The sequence below is a fragment of the Pteropus medius genome, unplaced genomic scaffold (genome assembly GCF_902729225.1).
Source record: "Pteropus medius unplaced genomic scaffold, Ma_sr-lr_union100, whole genome shotgun sequence".
Classification (NCBI taxonomy): domain Eukaryota; kingdom Metazoa; phylum Chordata; class Mammalia; order Chiroptera; family Pteropodidae; genus Pteropus; species Pteropus medius.
In genome coordinates this window covers 1,296,805-1,318,247 of record NW_024355008.1, presented here as the reverse complement: position 1 = coordinate 1,318,247, position 21,443 = coordinate 1,296,805, and the positions used below count along the sequence as shown (strand labels likewise).

At 37.4% G+C, this 21,443-nt stretch overlaps 2 protein-coding genes across 5 annotated transcripts in view; one reads left to right on the top strand and one right to left on the bottom strand.

Moving 5' to 3' along the window:
* The window catches only part of CMSS1 (cms1 ribosomal small subunit homolog), a 334,196-nt gene that overhangs the window by 295,474 nt on the left and 17,279 nt on the right, over nt 1-21,443 (bottom strand). The gene's annotated exons all lie outside the window — the stretch shown is intronic.
* Nucleotides 1-21,443, top strand: part of FILIP1L (filamin A interacting protein 1 like) — a 45,377-nt gene that overhangs the window by 14,581 nt on the left and 9,353 nt on the right. The window contains exons 2-3 of one of the 3 annotated variants that reach the window (XM_039856942.1): nt 11,363-14,138; nt 18,729-20,049. In XM_039856942.1, coding sequence (XP_039712876.1) covers nt 11,478-14,138; nt 18,729-18,794 — 2,727 coding nt within the window. In that variant the 5' untranslated portion in view covers nt 11,363-11,477 and the 3' untranslated portion in view covers nt 18,795-20,049. Of the gene's footprint in view, nt 1-11,362; nt 14,139-17,400; nt 18,680-18,728; nt 20,050-21,443 lie in introns of those variants that run through there. The other 2 variants (XM_039856943.1, XM_039856944.1) reach the window with 2 other exon arrangements.

The window sequence follows — 21,443 nt, the reverse complement described above, 5'->3', positions numbered from 1 at the left end:
GTGTGTGTGTGTGTATTTGAGAATAGTAGTAGTAGTAGTAACAGCAGTAGCAGCAGCAGCAACAGCAGCAGCAGCAATCAAAATGGAAAGCCTAGTAAAGAAAAAAATGCTTAAATATTGATCTGAGGACTCTCCTTAACATGAAAAATTAAAATGTGGGATAGGGAGGTCCAAGCTTAGTGGTATTAAATAAACATCCATCATCCAGTGGTTCTTTCTAAAAAGCTTTAACTGACAATACAGCCCTGAAGAAGTGGCAACACACAGTTCAGACTCTAATTTTCTATCCCAGATTTAGACTGAGCATCTTTTCAAGTCTTTACCTAGCTCTCTGATCGGGCTGCAAAGATCCTTTCTTAGCCCAGATTACATGGTCTTAAATTGAAAATGTTCTCCTGTAGCCTTACTCCCCAAGTTCTATGCCTGTGAGCTCTCAGATTGGTCTTTTTTGGGATTCTGAAACTTCATCTTTCATTTTTTTTTTCTAGGAGACCCTTTGTCTCAGTCAGTTACTTTGCTCTTTTTCCTGCTGTTGAAAAAGAATGAGATTTGCCCCAATCCTGGTCCATCTGCTCTATATGAGGATTCCATAAACTCTCAAGATCCTGTTTCTCTGCTAAAAGCTCCCAAGCTCCTTATAATTAATAAGACATTTGACTATTTGCATCTTATTATTTTACTTCCTGTGATCCCTAGGGAGTCAAATGAGATTGTTCAGATGATGAAAAGTCCTGACTCACGGTGCCCCATTTTCACCATATATTCCTCTGACACCAGCTAAAGACTCTTCTGTCATTTCAGGCCCTAATTCTTGTTTCACAGTGAAGGAAAATAGTTACCCAGCTTGCTAGATCTGGACCCATTTATGGTGTCTCTAAATGATCTCAATGATGATGACAGGATCTTCAGTAACAACGACATAAAGCAGACACAGATGTACACTCATACTTGGCTTGCGGATGCCAAAAAAAAAAAAGTGTTACTGTTCTTCTCTATCTTGCTGACCAAGTCAAATGAATTGAGCATTACATTATGACTATGGTATGCTGTAGCTGTAATTTTTTAAAAAACTTTGCCTTGTGAGAGAAATAAAAGGAAGCAGCATACATAGACTAAAACAAAGACTGGTCATAGCTATTTTTATGAATGCTCCTAAAAATTAGACTAAACAGTGAAAAGTCCCATTGAAAAAGCAGAGAATAGTACAAGGAAACATAAATTACAGGCCTGATTACCAAGAATCTATCTTAGCCTAAGGAAACTTTCCAATAAATTCCATGTAATTACTCTACGAATTGCTTAGAACTGTGGTAATTTAACCATGAACATAGCTACTGTCAATACAGTGCAATGATTAAAACTATAGATTAGATAAGGATTGCTAAAAGATATGGAGGGATATAATTATAACCAGTCTAGCATTGAGAACAGATATAAAATTGAATAAAGCAGTGTGATAATATATAGTTTTATATAATATATAGTTTTCTACTTAGCAATCAGGAAGAAAAAGTAATGTATTATACTAGCTCTGGAAGAATGAAAGCAACTATAGGAATTGAGCTTCATCAAAGTGAAGTTACACACTTACGACTAAAACAAGAGATATGCTATTTTCACATATCTTAAGAAATGACCAAACAGGATTTGGTATTATCACACTATTTGGTTGTTCATGGGAAACTACTATAAGTTATGATCAGAGTGATCTATGCAAATATACATGCATGTTTTGACAGAAAAGACAAGCTGACAAAGCATAGTACTTCACACATAGTAGGTGCCCTCTGTAATCGCCTCATAAAGATCTCAAATGAATGAAATGTCAGCTGACCTGCACAGCACTGAGAATGGACACATTTAAAAACCAAGCAACTTAGTGGTTTCCATGCCCTCATTTCAAATTGTGGTTTCGAACAAAATACAATGTCTTATGGAGACAGTTTTGTCATTTAGGATTTTTGTAAGAACTGGGAGAGATTTATTTGAAAGCAGAGACTCTTCCATCTATGGTAGGGAACAAACAACTAGTTTTATTAATGACAGATACACTGAAGCAGTGACTAAGCCTGTGAATCTTGGGACTTCATCAGGATGAAGCAAACGGCTCACTCAGTAACAGTTGAAGAAGGTGATCAGCCTAAACCAGATGCTTTTCCAGAGAAAGACAGATTTACCATTCATGCTTCAACTGTCTATCCTTGAGAGTAATGGTTCTCAAAGTGTGGCCCCTTTTAAGAAGTCTGAAGAGTCAAAGCTATTTTCATAATACAGCATCTTTTTTACTCTCATTCTCTCACAAGCATACAGGAGTTTTCCAGAGGCTACATGACGTGTGGTGATATCATTACTCTGACAGCTAATGGAATATATGAAACAGATTTGAGAATCCAGCTGTCTTCAGTTAAGCCAGACATTAGAGTCTGCAGAAATATAAAACAATACAACTCTTCCCATTGTTTTTGGTTTGAAAGTTATATTTCATAAAAACATGTATTTATGTTAATTTATAACAGGGTTATTATTTTTAATGAACATATGAATATTTAAAAAATATCTTAGTTTGAATTTCTAATACAGTAAATATTGATAGATATAACCTACACAATCAAAAGCTCTTTAGAGCCCTCAGCCATTTTTAAGAGTGTAAGAAAAATGAGACCAAAAAATTTGAGAACTACTACTCTGGAGCCTTTACTGCACTGGAACTATCTGCTCATTCTTTCCCAAGAGCCTACAAACCGAGAACAGGAAACCCTCCCTTATTTACCTCAGTATAGCCCCACTACTAACTATAGTCCTTTCTGTTTGTAAATTAAATGAACAAAAGGCTTGCCATATTCATAACATCAAAACTTTAAATTCAAGATCCACATAGTGAATACAGTGGATTATTTATCTCCTAAAAATAACAGATGAAAAGCTAAGCTGATTCTGAAATTGTTCACTACTAACAGATTGATTTCTACAGCTACAAGAAACAACACAGTGCCATTAATGGCTTGTGGAATTGGTTTTATTTACTTGATAATCACCCTAAGTTTATATGGGGCAGTTGTCTGAAAAACTAGAAAAGAATCTGGAAAAGTAAAAACATAATTGATGTGTTAGGGTTGTCAGATTATAGATGAATATTTCCATTTCAGTTTCATTTGCTGTTGATGTAATATTGCTTGTGTAATAAACATATTTGTCCAGTAGAGTTCTGGACTCTGAGGAAAAAAATAAAATATCCACTCCTTTGTTTGCAGAGATGAAATAAGCAAAGGAGAGTGAGGGGCTAGGATGTGGACATTTACCAACCATCTCTCTTGTCAAACAAGCCAGCACATACAGTTCTAATGCAGGGACCTAAAGAAGGAAGAGACAGAGATGTTCCAACAGTCTCGATTCTTTCTAGAGGCCAATAATGTACTTGGAGAACACCAATGTGAAAACCATTTACACCTCATTTCCTTAACTACCTAAAACCATGCACATGGTAAACATTAAAGCATCTTCTTTAAAAGGTGAATAAAATTATTCAGAACAATGCCACAAATATACAGGAAGGTATATATGTTCATTCTTTCATTCATTCAAAAAAAAAATTCCCTTGGTGTCCTCTACATATAAGGGCTTTGTGGTAGACACTGTAGAAGACACAAATGAATCAGACATGTGTCCTATTCTTAAGAAGTTTATATTTTAGTAGAGTTGATCATAATGTACATAAATAACACAAAATCAAAAGCAAGAATTATAAATTATTACGGGTATGACTGGCAATATAGAATTTAGATACACCATATGTTTCATATATATGTTATATGCATATTACTAACAGAGTCTCACACAGAAGGGATAAAATATAGTCACACATGTGTGCTGACATGTGTGTGTATAAATAAAAACTGAAAAGACCCTCTGAATATATAATTTGTAATAAAGAACCAGCATTATGGTTAGTACCGAAGAACATTCAAGATGACAGATGTGATATTTTGAAAAACCAAGAACTGGTATTGCACATAATAATAGTGATAAACCACAGCAAGTTATAACAGTTCTGAGCCATAATAGAAACTCTAAAGAAAAGCTGTAATAAGACACTGCTTTAAGCTACTTTGGATTTAACTACTTCACATTTGTGTCCATAAAACCAGCTTCCACAACCTGTTTTTATTGGACAGGATTCAGTGACTGTTCCTATAATCCTGTGGTGTCAGTACTTGAACACGAATATGAGTATTCTAAGACAGTAGTCTTCAAACTGGAGTGCACGTACCCCCGAGGGTACACAAAGACTTACCAGAGGTACAAGCAGTAGAGAACTTTAAATGAGCCAGTGTCTACCTCTGCAGTTCACACACTTATGCCTTCCAAAACTGACCTGCTCCTTCTCTATGAGTTCACCCTTTCCCACAACCCTTTCAAAACAGTCTTATTACTTATAATCTTACCAAATGCATTTTTATGGGTTGGAAACCCCTCTAGGGTATAGACAAAAGGACAACTATAGAAAGACTTACACCTAAGAGGGTCCGTGAGAGCATGGCAGCAGCAGCTTCAGAACCAACCACTGAATGGAGCTGTACCTATTACTTCATCTGGGGACAACCCAGGGCAAGCCCCTGAGCCTCATCTTGTTTAGAAGTGAAATGGTTGCCAGAGGGATGTGTATTTACACACTTACTTAAGTTGAAAAATGAAGTTGGACTTTTCCTGAATATCTTATTTGGCTGACTGGTTGGCCAATGATGACTTTTAGATTATATGGTAGACGTTAATATATATCATTTGAAAGTATTCGATCTTGAATAAAAAATTCTAGATGCCAGCTTTAAAATGTGTGAAGGGGTACTTAGTTTTTAAAATTCATTTAGAACAAACTATCAAGAGAAGTATTTAAAAAAACAATCCCATTTATAATAACATCAAAAAGAATAAAATTCTTAGGGATAAATTTAATCAAGGAGGTAAACAATCTGTACAGTGAAACTGTAAGACATTGATGAAATAAAGACACAAATAAACAGAAAAATATTCTGTGTTCCCGGATTGGAAGAGTTAATATTGTTAAAATGTATAGGGAACCACAAAAGACCCCAAATAGCCAAAGCAGTCATGAGAAAGAACAAAGTTAAAAGTATTACATGTCCTGATTTCAAACTATAATACAAAGCTCTAGTAATCAAAATCGTATGATATAGGCATAAAAACAGACATGTATATCAATGGAACAGAATAGAGAGCCCAGAAATAACCCTATCCATATAGAGTCAATTAATTTTCAGCAAAGAAGCCAATATTATACAATGGGGTAAGGACAATCTCTTCAATAAATGGTGCTGGGAAAACTGGACATTCACATGCAAAAGAATGAAAATGGACTTACATCATAAGTGGTGTAAGATGAAACTATCTTACATTATATACAAAAATCAACTCAAATGGATTAAAGATTTGAACATAAGACCTGAAACTGTAAAACTCCTCGAGGAAAACATAGAGGGTAATAAGCTCCTCAACACTGGTCTTGGCAATGATTTTTTGAGTTTGATACCAAAAACAAGGCAACAAAAGCAAAAATAAACAAGTGGTACTACATCAAAGTAAAAAGCTTCTGCACAGCAAAGGAAACCATCAAGAAAATTAAAAGGTAACCTATGAACTGGAGAAAAAAACTGCAAACCACATATCCGATATGGAGTTAATATCTAAAATATACAAGGAACTCCCACACCTCAAAGCAAAAAACCAAATAACACAATGAAAAATGGGCAAAGGACCTAAATAGACATTTGCAACAGTATGGATGAATTTGGAGGGCATTAGGCTAAGTAAAATAAGCCAGGCAGAGGAAGACAAATATGTATTGCATGATATCACTTACATGTGGAATCTTAAAAAAAGTTTAACTCATATAAATGGAGTAGAATGGTGGTTGCCAGGGGCTGCAGGGTGAGGTGAGGTGGAGAAAATAGGGAGAGGCTGGTTAAAGGGTACAGTTACAATAAAGTAACAATACAGTTACAATAAAGGGTCAATAAAGTCTTGAGGATGTAATGTATACCATGTGACTATAGTTGATGTACTGTATGATGTAGTACTGTATAATGTAACTGAAATTTGCTAGGAGAGTAGAACAAGTGTTCTCATACACACGAAAAGGTGAATATGTGAGGGGATGGATGTGCTAACTTGATGGGACTCCTTTCACAACTTATATGTATATCAAATGATCATGTTATATACTTAAAATATCTTACAGTTTCATTTTTTAATCATACCTCAATAAGCTAAATTAAAAAGTAGATAATGTTTGCCAAAGTGAAGTGCTATGATTACTGTTTATATGAACAAACTAGTGTACATAATAAAATAATTATTTTAGGAGATGTAAGTGAGAACATTTAAAAAACACAGCTCTATAAGATATGAATTAAAAAGAATGTAACCATAATGATGAGAATTTTTCTCTAAATTGACAGTTTCTCTAATACAGAGAGCATTCCTTGAGAAAGACACTTTGCATGTGGATCAGCTCTATGCAACAGTTTGTGTTCTTTGTTGGAGAGACAATGTGGCATGCAGAAACTGCATAGGCTTTGCCCCTTCTTGACCTTTCTGAGACTCAGTTTTAATAGCTGTAAAACAGAAATAATAATCTTGAACCTTATAAGATGACCATGAAAATTATAACTAGTAAATGTATTGACTTAGCTCACTGCTTGGCAACACATCACTGCCATTAAATAAAGAATGGTAGCTATTATATAGTCTTATATTTTAGTCTTTGGGCTGTGTGAGGAAAATCACAAATTGGAACTAAAATTATTTACTATCTTTTTTTAGGTGAAAATTTAGCTGTTGACCAACAACCTATGATATGCATATTCAGTAATTTTCCAGTAATGCAGACAAGTGTTAGCTAATTTAGTCATGCTCTACTACCTGATGTTCCCTATGAAAAAATGGATAGCCCTGTAGGTCAGGAATATAGGCTATGTCCACAGAGTGGGGTATAATCAATAATGAACAATTATTGGGTTATAATATTCAGCCAGAATACCATTTCCAGAAAACATCTGATATATAAAAAGCAAAGCCTCATCATCTATACTCGGTCCTGGCTCATCACTTGGGAGCTTGTTACATCACAAAATGTGAGGCCCACCCCCACCTACTGAATTGGAATCTGCAAATTTAACAACAAGACTTATAGGTGATTCAAATGCATCTTAAACTGTGAAGAAGCACTGGTAATGAACAGGTCCTTTGTAGAGAAGATACAATCACCAAACGTATATGTGACTCAGGTGGAAACTTTCTGTTGCATCTGTTCAATTAAAGCTGAGTAAGGCAGGACCATGGAGAGTCTAACTTCTAATAATACTCTAACATATACACATGTCCATAAACACACGTATGCATAGCTCAGTGCTTCTGAACTAGGGGTGATTCCTACCCCACACTCCAAGACACTGGGTAATGTCTGGAGGTGATTTTGGTTGTCACACTAGGGAGAGGAGCGTTGCTACTGGAATCTAGTGAGTAGAAACCAAGGATGCTGCTAAACATCTTAAAATGCACAGGACAGCCCCCAAACAAAGGATCAGTTGGCCCAAAATGTCAATAGTGCTGAGGATAGAGAAACCCTAGCACAGATTATATAAACATCCTTGCATAGAGGTATATTAATGGGAATTATTCATGGAAAAAGGACTACACAGCTCTGAGGGGATGGATTTCATATTTGGACGTTCTGTATCTCAGATCTATGCTGCTTTCAAGATTATGTGTACCCTGATTAAAAGCTCTCAAAATCACTTATCTGTTTTTGCTAGTAAACCCAGAGGCAATAATAACTTGTACTGGCATATAAAGTCAGTCAGCATCAATGCCTAAAACCTGTTAATATGCAAAGGAAAAAAAAAAGAGAGAGAGAGACCTAATCCTATTGAAGAAGGAAATGGACCTAGGACCCTCAACTCCACACCCTTTTTACCCAAAGGACACCAATAGTCTATACCTTCTGTACGAGTCCACAATCCCTTGTTCATAATTTTGAAAATCTAAAAACTACACAAAGTTTTTGCTTAATTGTGGCAGAACTTTTCATCTGAACTCATTTGGCAGCAAAAGCATGAATAGATGTGAAGCTATTTACTATCTTAATGATCACACTTAATGTAACTATTCACATGGTTCACTGCAGAAATATTCAGAGGTTTGCTTGTGCCACAGGCTTTGCTAGAGTTGTTATATAATATATGGTGATATATGGTGGACGCTCCTTACTGCCCTTTTAAAATCTGAAAACTTTGGAATTTTGAAAACATTTGACTTCGAAAGTTTTGGACCATGAATGTGGACCTCAAATAACTAAAATACAGTCAACACTCAACAAATTGTGCTGAAAGCATTCATATATATATATATATATTTGAAAGAAAAAATACACCCTGTCAAATATGTGTGTATATATGTATACACACACACACATATACACATCCCTGCATTAGTAATTAGCAGTGTGACAATTAGCTTCCTTTAGGGCACTGTGCACAAAAGGCTAGGCTTGTAGCTTCCAATTTTATAAAGACCAGCTAACTTTGCAAAGAAACACCTTTTTTTAAGACCATAAATTAACCTCAAACTTCAACCTTCAATTGCTCCTGGATATAAAGCAAGAAATAGTGAGTGATTTAGGGTAAGCCCATTCACTGTACCAGAAATGCTAATTCCAATCAGTAGCATAACCAGTCAGTCAGTCTGTCTCTGTCTTTCTCTCTGTCTCCCCTCCGCTGCCCCCAATATACATGTATGCAACAAGCTATGGACTTGATGGTTAGGGGTAGAACTCTTTCTGCATATAAGTTACTTTCCTCCCTTGACAGGTTTTACCTGACTAGCTTGTTGACTGTCATATGATGTGCTCATGAGACTGGCACAGGGAAATAGCAGGTTGTTAGGAAACAAGTGGTAAGGAAATGCTGAGAGCAAATGTATTCAAACTGTCATCTCTATGTGCCTACCTTTAAGATGGGGTTTGCGAACAGATTGGAATGCAAGCCAATTTTCAGAAACCATAAAAATATACATGAATTTGTACCATACTGAAAAAGATGCGTCATGCTTGCTGCTGAAAACAATGAATGCAATATAAATAATTTAAACTTCTTCAAAACCCTTTTTGCCCACTAGGGCACTACCAAGATTAATTTAAACTTCTTCAAAACCCTTTTTGCCCACTAGGGCACTACCAAGATTCACTAATCACCACTCAATTTTAATGGTCTTTTCATTGTGCCGCAAAACAATCTCTCCTTTATATCCTAAGAAAACACATCTCCGTCTCATGAAAATGAAGTAACACATGGTATTATTTAATAAGTTGAAAAGAAATCCTGAAAAGTTTTTGTGAAACTATTCTCTAATAAAACTCTTAAGAGCTGTGATGTAGAGGGGAAAAAATATTTTGCTGCAGTTATGCTCAGCGCACTGTTAAATATGATTCTAATGCTAAGGTGGGAGGAAGAAGTATTTTACCAAAGTCTCTAAGTATTTCACCACCATAGCAGTTTACCCATGGACTCTGCCACTGGGTTGTGAAGTCCCATGACCATTCAGGAAGAAGCCACCATGTTTTTCTTCTCAGGCTCACAGGTGTCTCAAGTAGGGAGTGGGACACGGCTGAAAGCCACAGGCAAGCGTCTTGCCAAGACTGTGAATGAGATCATCACCAACCTCACCCCAGCATCCAGCCCAACTTCTTCAGAATTTCGCAGGCCACAGCCCTTGGGCCAGCCTCCTGTCAGGTTCTCAAAACAGGAAAAACTAAAAGTGGATCCTCCCCACAAAAAAGTTTGAGAATTCTCATATTATACAACTATTTTAAACATGTTCCTCTTGTATAGTATAATTATAGAAGAGTAGATTAGGATCTCAAAAAAATTCTTTATTTCAAAGAAGACTACTCTAAATTAGTTTCTTTTAAAATGTTCTCTCAAATCCTTAAACAACTTTCAAAAAGAAAGTTCTATGGCAAAAATTAAAGATACACATTGGATAATTAACTCATTCCTAATAGAAAAGCTATATTAAAATATTATCAACTCTTCATGTTTGACCAGAAAACAAATATTTATATAACTTTTCATTCACGACAAGTCCTTTAGTTCAATTCTTCAGGGATTCCATTCTATTTTAGCTTCTGTATAACAATACTGCAAAGCTGTAATTACATCCTCTATAATCAGCCCATTCCCAGTGTAATTAAGAGTGCCACAAATACAAAACTATGACCTCACTGCTGAGGAAAAAAGTGTACAGAAGAGATAGATTATATTGCATGTAAAATGCCCTCCTGTTATGCCAACAAATTTCAAATGTAAAAGAAAAAAATAACATGTTACAAGAGAATCATCTTTAAGAGGAAATCATTACATTCCTGATAATAGAGTTTTCCCTCCATCATTTCTAGCATCTGACTCTCATCAATAAGCTCTTTCCTATCAAACCCTGTGTTCTTCCCATATGTTATAAAAACTCTAAACGCTTCAGATGCTTCTCAGTTCCCCCTTATTCAACTACTGTCCACTATGGGGATCAAGATATATGTGATGTGATTCCTGGCACGATGTCATGCTAGTGTAAAACAAGTTTTAATTGGCACAGAGGTCCATCAGTGAAGTGCATAATTTCTAAGCAATGTGAATAAAATCTTAACTAAGAACTAAGAAGCACCAAACATTAATGTACACATATTGTAATGGTTCAAGCAAACCATTTGAGAAATGTAATAACCACATTAATAAAAAAAAAGAACAACAGCAACCACTAATCAAATGCTTACCCAGGGCCAGCACTATGACAATCTTAGATGAATTATCTGATTTAGTTTTCACTAATGCCCCCTGAGATAATACAATTATTGCCTCTATTTTTCATATGAGGAAACTGAAGCTGAAATGTGTTAAACAACTGCCCAGATTAATCTAGTAAGAGCAGGGTCAGTCTTTAAGCCAGGTCTAACTATCTCATATTTGTGGCTGTTTTTACAGCCTTCCGGTTAGACCGAATACTGATTATATATTACACAAGCAATTTAGCCTAAATATCTTGCTAAATACTCTTCTACTAAGGCTCCTGGTGAACTCCAAATGTTACTAATCGATGAGGTGTTGGGGGCGGGGGCTAGTGAAAGCAGAAAAGCAAGATAACTGTTTATCAAGATTCTCTTCCTCCATCAAATTAAGGCGTTCCTTTCCATATTCTGTAAGAGCTGATACGATCTTTCTACATTAAATGTTTAATCACAGCTGATGAATTACTAAAGCACCAATCACAAAACAGAATGCACTCTTGTATTTTTCAGATTAAAGAGGCTGATTGACCAAGAAACCGAATCCCAGGAGAAGAAGGAGCAAAAAAAGGAGAAGAGGGTCACCGCCCTGAAAGAGGAGTTGACCAAACTGAAGTCTTTTGCTTTGATGGTGGTGGATGAACAACAAAGGCTGACGGCACAGCTTGCCCTTCAAAGACAAAAAATCCAAGACCTAACCACAAGTGCGAGGGAAACACATGCTAAACTAGCCCTTGCTGAAACCAGAGTTCGGGAAGAAGAGCAGAAGGCAACCAGACTAGAGAAAGAACTGCAAACGCAGACCACAGAGTTTCACCAGAACCAAGAAGAAATCATGGCAAAGCTCACCAATGAGGATGGCCAAAATCGCCAGCTTCGACAAAAGCTGGCAGCGCTCAGCCGGCAAATTGATGAGTTAGAAGAGACAAACAGGTCTTTACGAAGAGCAGAAGAAGAGCTCCAAGATATAAAAGAAAAAATCAACAAGGGAGAATATGGAAACTCTGGTATCATGGCTGAAGTGGAGGAGCTCAGGAAACGTGTGCTAGAAATGGAAGGGAAGGATGAAGAGCTCATAAAAATGGAGGAGCAGTGCAGAGACCTTAATAAGAGGCTTGAAAAGGAAACATCACAGAGTAAAGACTTTAAACTTGAGGTCGAAAAACTTAATAAAAGGATTACAGCTCTGGAAAAATTAGAAGATGCTTTCAACAAAAGCAAACAAGAATGTTACTCTCTGAAATGCAATTTAGAAAAAGAAAGGATGACCACAAAGCAGTTGTCTCAAGAACTAGAAAGTTTAAAAATAAGGATCAAAGAGCTAGAAGCCATTGAAAGTCGGCTGGAAAAGACAGAATTCACCCTGAAAGAGGACTTAACTAAACTGAAAACATTAACTGTGATGCTGGTAGATGAACGGAAAACCATGAGTGAAAAATTAAAGCAAACTGAAGATAAGTTACAAGCTGCTGCTTCTCAGCTTCAAGTGGAGCAAAATAAAGTGACAACGGTTACTGAGAAGTTAATTGAGGAAACTAAAAGGGCACTGAAGTCCAAAACTGATGTAGAAGAAAAAATGTATAGCGTAACCAAGGAGAGAGATGACCTAAAAAACAAACTGAAAGCAGAAGAAGAGAAAGGAAATGATCTTCTGTCCAAAGTTAATATGTTGAAAAATAGGCTTCAATCATTGGAAGCAACTGAGAAAGACTTCCTAAAAAACAAATTGAATCAAGATTCTAGTAAGTCTACAACAGCATTACACCAAGAAAACAATAAGATTAAAGAGCTCTCTCAAGAAGTGGAAAGACTGAGACTGAAGTTAAAGGATATGAAAGCCATTGAGGACGACCTCATGAAAACAGAGGATGAGTATGAGACTCTAGAACGAAGGTATGCTAATGAACGAGACAAAGCTCAATTTTTATCTGAAGAGCTGGAACAAGTTAAAATGGAACTTGCCAAGTACAAATTAGCGGAAAAAACAGAGTCCAGCCATGAACAATGGCTTTTCAAAAGGCTTCAAGAAGAAGAAGCAAAATCGGGGCACCTCTCAAGAGAAGTGGATGCACTAAAAGAGAAAATTCATGAATACATGGCAACTGAGGACCTGATATGTCACCTCCAGGGAGACCATTCCATTCTGCAAAAGAAACTCAATCAACAAGAAAACAGAAACAGAGATTTAGGAAGAGAGATCGAAAACCTCACTAAAGAATTAGAGAGGTATAGGCACTTCAGTAAGAGCCTCCGGCCTAGCCTCAATGGAAGAAAAATCTCTGACCCTCAAGTATTTTCTAAAGAAGTTCAAACAGAAGCAGCTGACAATGAACCACCCGATTACAAGAGTCTCATTCCTCTGGAACGAGCAGTCATTAACGGTCAGTTTTATGAGGAGAGTGAGGACCAGGAAGAGGACCCTAATGAGGAGGAATCCATGCTGTCCTTCAAATGCAACACATCTACTCCCTGTCCTGTTAACAGGAAGCTATGGATTCCTTGGATGAAATCCAAGGAGGGTCATCCTCAGAATGGAAAAATACAAACTAAACCCAATGGCAACTTTGTGCAACCTGGAGATCTGGTCCTAAGCCACACACCTGGGCAGCCACTTCATATAAAAGTTACTCCAGACCATGTCCAGAACACAGCCACTCTTGAAATCACAAGTCCAACTACAGAGAGTCCACACTCTTACACAAGCACTGCAGTGATACCAAACTGTGGCACCCCAAAGCAAAGGATAACCATCCTCCAAAACGCCTCCATAACACCGATGAAACCCAAAACCTCTGCCGAAGGCCTCTTGAATTTAGAGCAAGGCATGTCCCCAATTACCATGGCAGCCTTTGCCAGAGCACAGACCCCAGAGTCTTGTGGTTCTATAACTCCAGAAAGGACAATGTCACCTATTCAGGTTTTGGCTGTGACTGGTTCAGCTAGCTCTCCTGAGCAGGGACGCTCCCCAGAGCCAATAGAAATCAGTGCCAAGCATGCGATTTTCAGAGTCTCCCCAGACCGGCAGTCATCATGGCAGTTTCAACGTTCAAACAGTAATAGTTCAAGTGTGATAACTACTGAGGATAATAAAATCCACATTCACTTAGGAAGTCCTTACATGCAAGCTGTAGCCAGCCCCATGAGACCTGCCAGCCCTTCAACACCACCGCAGGATAACCGAACTCAAGGCTTAATTAATGGGGCACTAAACAAAACAACCAATAAAGTCACCAGCAGTATTACAATCACACCAACAGCCACACCTCTTCCTCGACAATCACAAATTACAGTAAGTAATATATATAACTGACCCTCATCCAGTCTATATTGATACTATTGCAAGGAACTCAATCCTTTTTAATTATCCCTCTACATCCCCCAAAGACTGACTCAACTTGTACTTTGGGAAGGTTTGTGCATGAACTATTCAAGAGTATCTGAAACTAACTGTTGCCTGCATAGTTATATCAAGTGTGCACTTACTGTATATCTTTTCATTTACATACCTGTATGAAAAATATTTAGTCTGCACTTGTATAAATACATCTTTATGTATTTCATTTTTCATAACTCACATTAATTTGACTGCAACTGTTCTTGGTGAAATACTTTAACATTATAAAGCAGTAAATAATTTGTTATTTTTACCATTGCTTGCCGGATTTTCTTTTGATCATTTTGTGTTATATTTTTGCATGTACGGTAGAATTTTATTTCCTGTTCATGTCTATTAATTCTTCCTTAAAAAAAAAACTACTTCCCATTTACAGTCAACTTCTGATCACACATTAGAGAAAGAGAAAGTGGTTTAAATAAAATCTTAAGTCTCTTTGATTTCAAAGTGAACTATAAGAGCTCTCATGAGCAAACTTAACTTTATGCTTGAGATGTATCTTAATATCTCTGGTGGTAGACGGAGTAAAAGGGGTCAAATATGTGGTGACAGAAAGAAATCTAACAATGGGAGGTGAACACACAAGGTAAATATATATGCCTTACTGTTAAAATGTACAGCTGAAACTTATCAGATTGTGTTAACCAATGTCACCATAAAAAACAAAACAAAAAAAACTCTGGTGCCCAGCACAGTACTTAGCACATGTTAGGAACTTAAGACTTAATGTTTACTGATAATAACAATAAAATAATATCAAAAAATTTGCTTTTGTGAGCATATGAGCTGATGGTGAAAGTAAAAAGCTTTGAAATGTGCTAGGAAGCCAGAAAAAGCACACTTGGAAATATGAGTTACCTTGACAATCAAGAGTTGACTGTATTTCTACCGTAGATAAAAACTCCCATAAAACATACATGTCTACATCCAAACCTGGAATCGGCCACTGTGACATATGCTCTTGAACACTCTGTTTCAAAGCAAAAATTTCAGTTTTGTTCCTTTTTCCTATATGGGTCCCAAAACAGTTTGGATTACTTAAGGTAAGTGCTTCCTGCCTTGCTTATAAGTGGGCTGCCTTCAGAAGCTTACAATTTAATCATTTTTTTTTTTAATTTTTCAGCAAGCACATTAAAGCCGAAGATAATTACAGACACAGTTGTTATAGAAAAGACATTTTTAAAAGATTTAGTTGAGGGAAGTTTCTTCTGTGATTACAGTTATGCATTTATTAGGTAGGTTAGAAAATCTCAAGCAAGGCACCTGGCTCATAGGATTCTCAGCATAATCTATACTTCTGTAGCAGGGAATACCAGCTTTCAGAGGAACATTTTAAATTACAAAGATGGTCCCCAAGTCACATTCCAAAAAGATGATTTCAGACAAAGTAGCTCATTGCCACTTTCCCTTTACCAACCTCATAACTGTTAATTTAGTGCGGTCAATTTTATTGCCAGTTATTGATTTTAAACACAATTCATTTAGACACCCAAGCAAACTGTGAAGATCTGTAGAAGTAAAAGAACTCTTTCACAATTATCCTCCTTTTCCCTGCAAAATCAATTTCATGATAGCACAGCGAGGATTTGTTGACAGAAACACTTCCATGGTGATGAACTACAACACCAACGCTGTGGGCTTGCATCATCATTAAATAAATTTGGATGTTAGCTGAGGCTGGTGATGAATGAGAAAGCTTCTGTTTAAACACATTTATCTTGAGAATCGGCAGTGACCCAACTGTATTACAAAATACATGATGGTCTAAATGTTTTTCAAAATGATTTTTATTTTTAAGTCACCTTGGGCAAGAACTTTAGAAGGAACTGCATACTTTATTTTACGTATTTCAAAGTAAACATTGATAATGCTGCTGCATGAGATGTTTTTCCTAGATAATAATCAAGAGTACATGTCACATTTTGGATCATAAAATTATGAACGGAAACTAGAAAGTATTAAAGGACAAAGTCTTTCCAGTGCTTCTCAACTTTTGTCACATAATGGCACAAACAGAAAACATGTTTCCATGGCACTGGGAGAAATGAATGAAGAGGCAGAGATGACCAGCCAGGGACTCCTGTCACGCTCAGGTGCCCCAAGTGCCAAGGGGAAGATCTATTCTTGGCACACCTATAATTAACAGAGTTAGAGAAGCTCTGGGCTATTAATTAATCCATCCGTTTTGTAAGGATTCAATTTTTTTTTAGCTTATGTGAGCCAGAGCAATTCTCTATAATAAAGTTAACACCACAAGTCCTGTGTCCCACGATTATAATGCACAAATTCTCATTTTATGATCTGTTTCCGATTTAAGGTTTCTACAACTACAGTTCACAATGCCAAGACGTTGTGTGCAGGGTATTCATGACACCCGAAGGATAAAATAGGTTGCACTGTGAGATGGTCATAAAAGGGATATTTAATTAAAAATTTTGAGACTTGTAGCTTAAGGATTTTATGATCTTATTGAATGAAGTATAATTCCATGCAAAACTATGTTTTTAGTAGCTTCTTTGAGTCTGAATCTTTACAAAGCCTGTCTCCTTTGAAATTTGTTAGACTAAGACCTTTAACAACATTCTAATTCTCCTATACCTTGCTTTCTATTCCTATTAAGTTTTTTCCTCCAAAATAATCATTTTGCTTTGCAATCTTAAGAAAAAAGAGAATCAGGGAACAATGCATGACCAAAACATTAAGATCAATGTTTCTCAAAGTAAAATCCAAGACAGTTGTAGGAGAATTCCCTGATCTCATCCAGAGCTGTCATATCAGAATCTGAGGGCAGGGCCCAGGAAGCTGTATTTTTAACAAGCTCCTCTGCTGATTAGTATGCACCTTAAAGTAGGAACTCCATTGTTTTACAAAATCCTATTAAAGTTAGTAAATGGGTTCTGACTAGTCTCCTCTATCAGAAACAATTATATCTTTCCCAGGAAGTGTGACTATTCCGCCCTCTAGTGGTTGGCATGACAAACAGAAGGCTTGTTCCCCAAGTTTTCTTTTTTATTCGAAAGGAACGCTCAATAAAAACTACCATTTTATTGGGCGGGAAGGTTCTCAGTTCTATTATTGTAGCAAAGCATAGATGCCTGAATCTGTAGCTGAGCCACAGCAGGCTGTCTGACACCTCCAAACTCCATTTCTTTCTCAGATCCCAGGCCCTCAACATAAGCCTACAGCTTTCTTGGGAATGGTCCAGAACACACATTAAAGAAAGCAGTTTGGATGAACCAAAACAAAGGACTCCATTCACCTCAGCCCACAGTGAAGCAAATCAAGAAAAAGCAAGGAAGATAAGTGGTTCATTAAAGTCTCCAAACCATAAGCCCCCTTAAAATTCATTTTCATTTAGATTAAACTCCAAGTCCTTTCTTTTCCAACTGATGGACCCTTTTAATACTCAAGCTCACTCAAGAAGAGTAAAGCTTTCGTGCAGTCAAATATATCACAGCAGCATCCCCCAAAGGCAATGCTGTAGGATAAAGAATCCTTAGGGAGTCCAGCAAGTTAACTGGCCAACACTTCTAAGTACTTCATAATTTGATAATGAATTAACACTGTTCATACAGCAGCATATACAAATCTGTCAACATTCCATCAGGACACCAGATTTTACACTTAGAATAGCACCATGAAAAGGTACTCTGTACTCTGGCACTGCAGTCAGCTATCCTAGTGATAATCCTCTTTCGTTGTAGCCTCATTTTAAAATTTCACTTATTTTTTCACAAAATTATTGGTCAAGAGAAATAATATTTATCTGATTATTTGAGACAGTTTTTTGAAAGCCTGAAATTAGTTTATTTAGTGAGTTCCTTTCCTCCCATAACCAAATGGTCCTGAATATTTTTTTAAGGTTACTGAAGATGGCTCTTTTTTTTTCTTGCCTCAGAGCTTTGGTTTTTAAAGGCCAGTCATCTTTGGATAACTAACAATATATATAAATCCTAGAGACCTACGCAGGCTGCCTCACTCTGCCATTCATTCATTCCTTAGGCCTCTGGAAAGGTAGAGCGGGTTTACTAATTGGCATACCACTTATGTGTCTCAGTGACATAAATAGTGTCTTACCATGTAGTATCTTCTCTTCAGAGCATCATAGGGACATACTTGATCAATTCACTAATCATGACATACTGAATTGCCTGCCTCCTACTTAACAATGGGGCAGGTATTATAGAGACAAAAGATTCACTATCCTTGAAGAGCTTATTAATCTGGGCAAGGAAAGGAAAAGGAAACAAGAAACAAGAATGATGACATTTAATCAAGTGGCAAACTAAATTTCCTTGTATCTGGTATGTAGAGATGAGAATGTTGAATCTGACAAAGCATAAGCCTCAAAGCAACTTTAAAAAGCTGCACTGAAGAGTTTAGTTCCATAAGGATAGTTTCCATTCACCTGACAGATTGGCACAGAGCATGTATTTGAGCATTTATATTTGTATTAATATCTTGTACCTTTTGTTTCTTTCAAAGATACCACATTATAAACCAGAGTTTTCAGACGAGCTTTCCATTCTAACATGCCTTTGGGAGAAATAAAGAGAAGTCTTGACAACCAACTACCTTTGACGTAAAAGTGAGAAAAAATGGGTTTCAGTAGGATTCCCAAGAACTTAATAACTCCCTTTACTGTTTAAACCTTTCTAAAGAGTCCTCTTTGAGGAGTTTCAACCACCACAGGCTCAAATGTCTTCTGTTAAGATACAAGTTTTCTTCGTTCCTCAACAAGACAACTACAAGAACGAACTGACATTTTTTATGATGTACCCACTGCTATGTTAGGCAGCTTTGCAGGGATAAGATTTAAAATCTAAGACAGAAGTTGAGGACAACCTTACAAGGTAACTCGGAGCACAACACAGAGATAGTAAGTACTATAGGAATTTGGAGAAGGTTGCTCTGGGGCACGGTTTGGGGGTTAGATTTCAGAAATGAGTATTTGAGCAGAGGATAGGGGGTGAAGATTGGGAGAGAGGACAAAAGGTGTCCCAGGGAAGTGAACACAAGAGCAGAAGTGTGAGGGCAAGGCAGGAGGGTGGACAATCAACGTTGAAGGAACAAAGGAACAAAGTGTGGCTGAAGGTGAGATGCTTGGGGAGGGGTAAGGCTTGATGGGCACAGCGTTCTGTGTCCTCAGAGAAGGCTTCTGGGTAGTGAGACGACATAACAAAGGGGAGAAAACTAATCTTTTATACAACGTTCTTTCATTTCACAACAATTCCTCTAAAGTGGGTATTATCATAATTTGAAACATAAAAAAAAATTCTCAAAGGGAAGGAAAATTGTTCCAGGCCATTCTGGTAGTATGGAACAGAAATGAGATATGAACACAGGTCGGACACCATTGTCCCATTCTCTTTCCATGGCAACATACTGAAAAGCTGCCTCAGTGCAAGGAGGGAACATAATAAACTGCACTTACTCCTGTCCACTACTTATGCAGGCAGACAGGTTGCCTAATATTACATCACTGTACTCTGCTTCACAAGTCTGTTACTTTGGCCAGAACACTCAGAATGCCCCTAAATATACACAGGGTTTCCTCCCTACTGCTCTACATGGGTAGAATTCTCTTCTCTCATCAAGTCACCCATACCGAAAGGTCTACTTCAAGCCTCACCTCTTTTGAAAACTTCCATGATTACCACAGCCAAGAGTGATCTGCCTTCCCTTCCAATTCTTCCCAACTCCCCGAGGCCACTGTTAGGGTAACAAGAGACAATGAATGTGAGAGGTCAAGCTGCACATGAATGGGCAGGCATGGGGAGGACTGACCTAGGAATGGTGCTGATGAGAGAGATGGGAGAAAAGCATGACCAAGGACAAGCACAAGTCCTCGTAAGCAGCAGACTCTATACTCAGCACTAGAGGTGCAACCCAAGTCCACTCTTTTCTAAAAAGAAAGATTCTATAAGCAAAGGCAAAAGTGTCAAGTATGAAGAATGATTTTGGACAGGCTGTCAACATGTGCAGATCAGGAGACACCTGACGGGCCTCAGAGTTGGCTGGAGAGAAAAGCAGCAGAAATGACTGAAGATGATCCATAGAAGGAGCATCACAACCATGCCTATCAAAGCTTATAAGTAGGCGGCCACCTTACAGTCCTAATATGGACCCAAGACCTCCAGAAAAGGCAATCAAGGCACCAAGGTCTAGTCACTATAAAGATAAGCACCACCAACTTAGCCCAGAGGTGCTGGGACTTCTACCTCTGTAGAAGCCTAGAACATTTTCCTAGATGGTATACCCTAATTTAGGGTTTCCATTTCTCAAGCAACATAATTATATATATGACTGATAGTCCTAAAATCACTTATAATATAAAAAGGACATTGTATTTTCCCAGCTCAGGGAGGAAGGGTTCAACCTTCTCAGTCTCCAAATTCTGCTTCCAATTCAAGATTACAATAACTGTAAACCACAGACACATCCCAAATAAAATGGCCATTTTATACTAAACTCTTCAAGCTGGTTGGTCTCCAATGGCTCTCTCATAACAATTAAATGCATATATATAAGAGCCTGCTTCGATGCAGCCACTCTTCAAACAACTCAAATTCCTCAAGAATTAATTACTATCCTTCGCTATTAGCAAGTTGGTTGGGTTTTTTCCTTTCTTAAAAAAAACTGAGCTACTCCTTTTCTGTTCTTTGCCTTCTAATGGTGTTCTTGCCTGAATTCATTGATTACAGTTTTGAGGACTCAGAAAAGTAATTTTATTGAAAGAGGAGTTAACTAAAAACTGCAACAGATTCCCAAAGGGTACGGTAGGTAATACAAGAAACATTTAAATACCTGACAGTCCCTTTAGGGCACCAAGGACAGGGTCAGTGGGTGGAGATCATACTGAGAAGGATGGCTTCTCTCACAGTGACAAAATATAAAAGCAGCAAAATATTTTTTATATAAAACTGTTTTCTGATTATGAGAATAATACATATTTGTTACAAAAATTTTGGAAAATATACAGGCTGCCAAGACTGCTGATTTTAGCTTCTAAAAAGAGTAATGAGAGGACTAGGGAGAACAATGGACAATTATTACTATTTTTTTAGGTCAACCTATCAACTATGGCCCTATTCCAGGTTCTCTCAGACTGCCAATGAGGAAGGAAATGGCTTTCAGGGGGCCATCCTGTCCTTACTGAACACCCCTGGGGCCAAGGAGTGGCAAACCCCCCCACAGAGC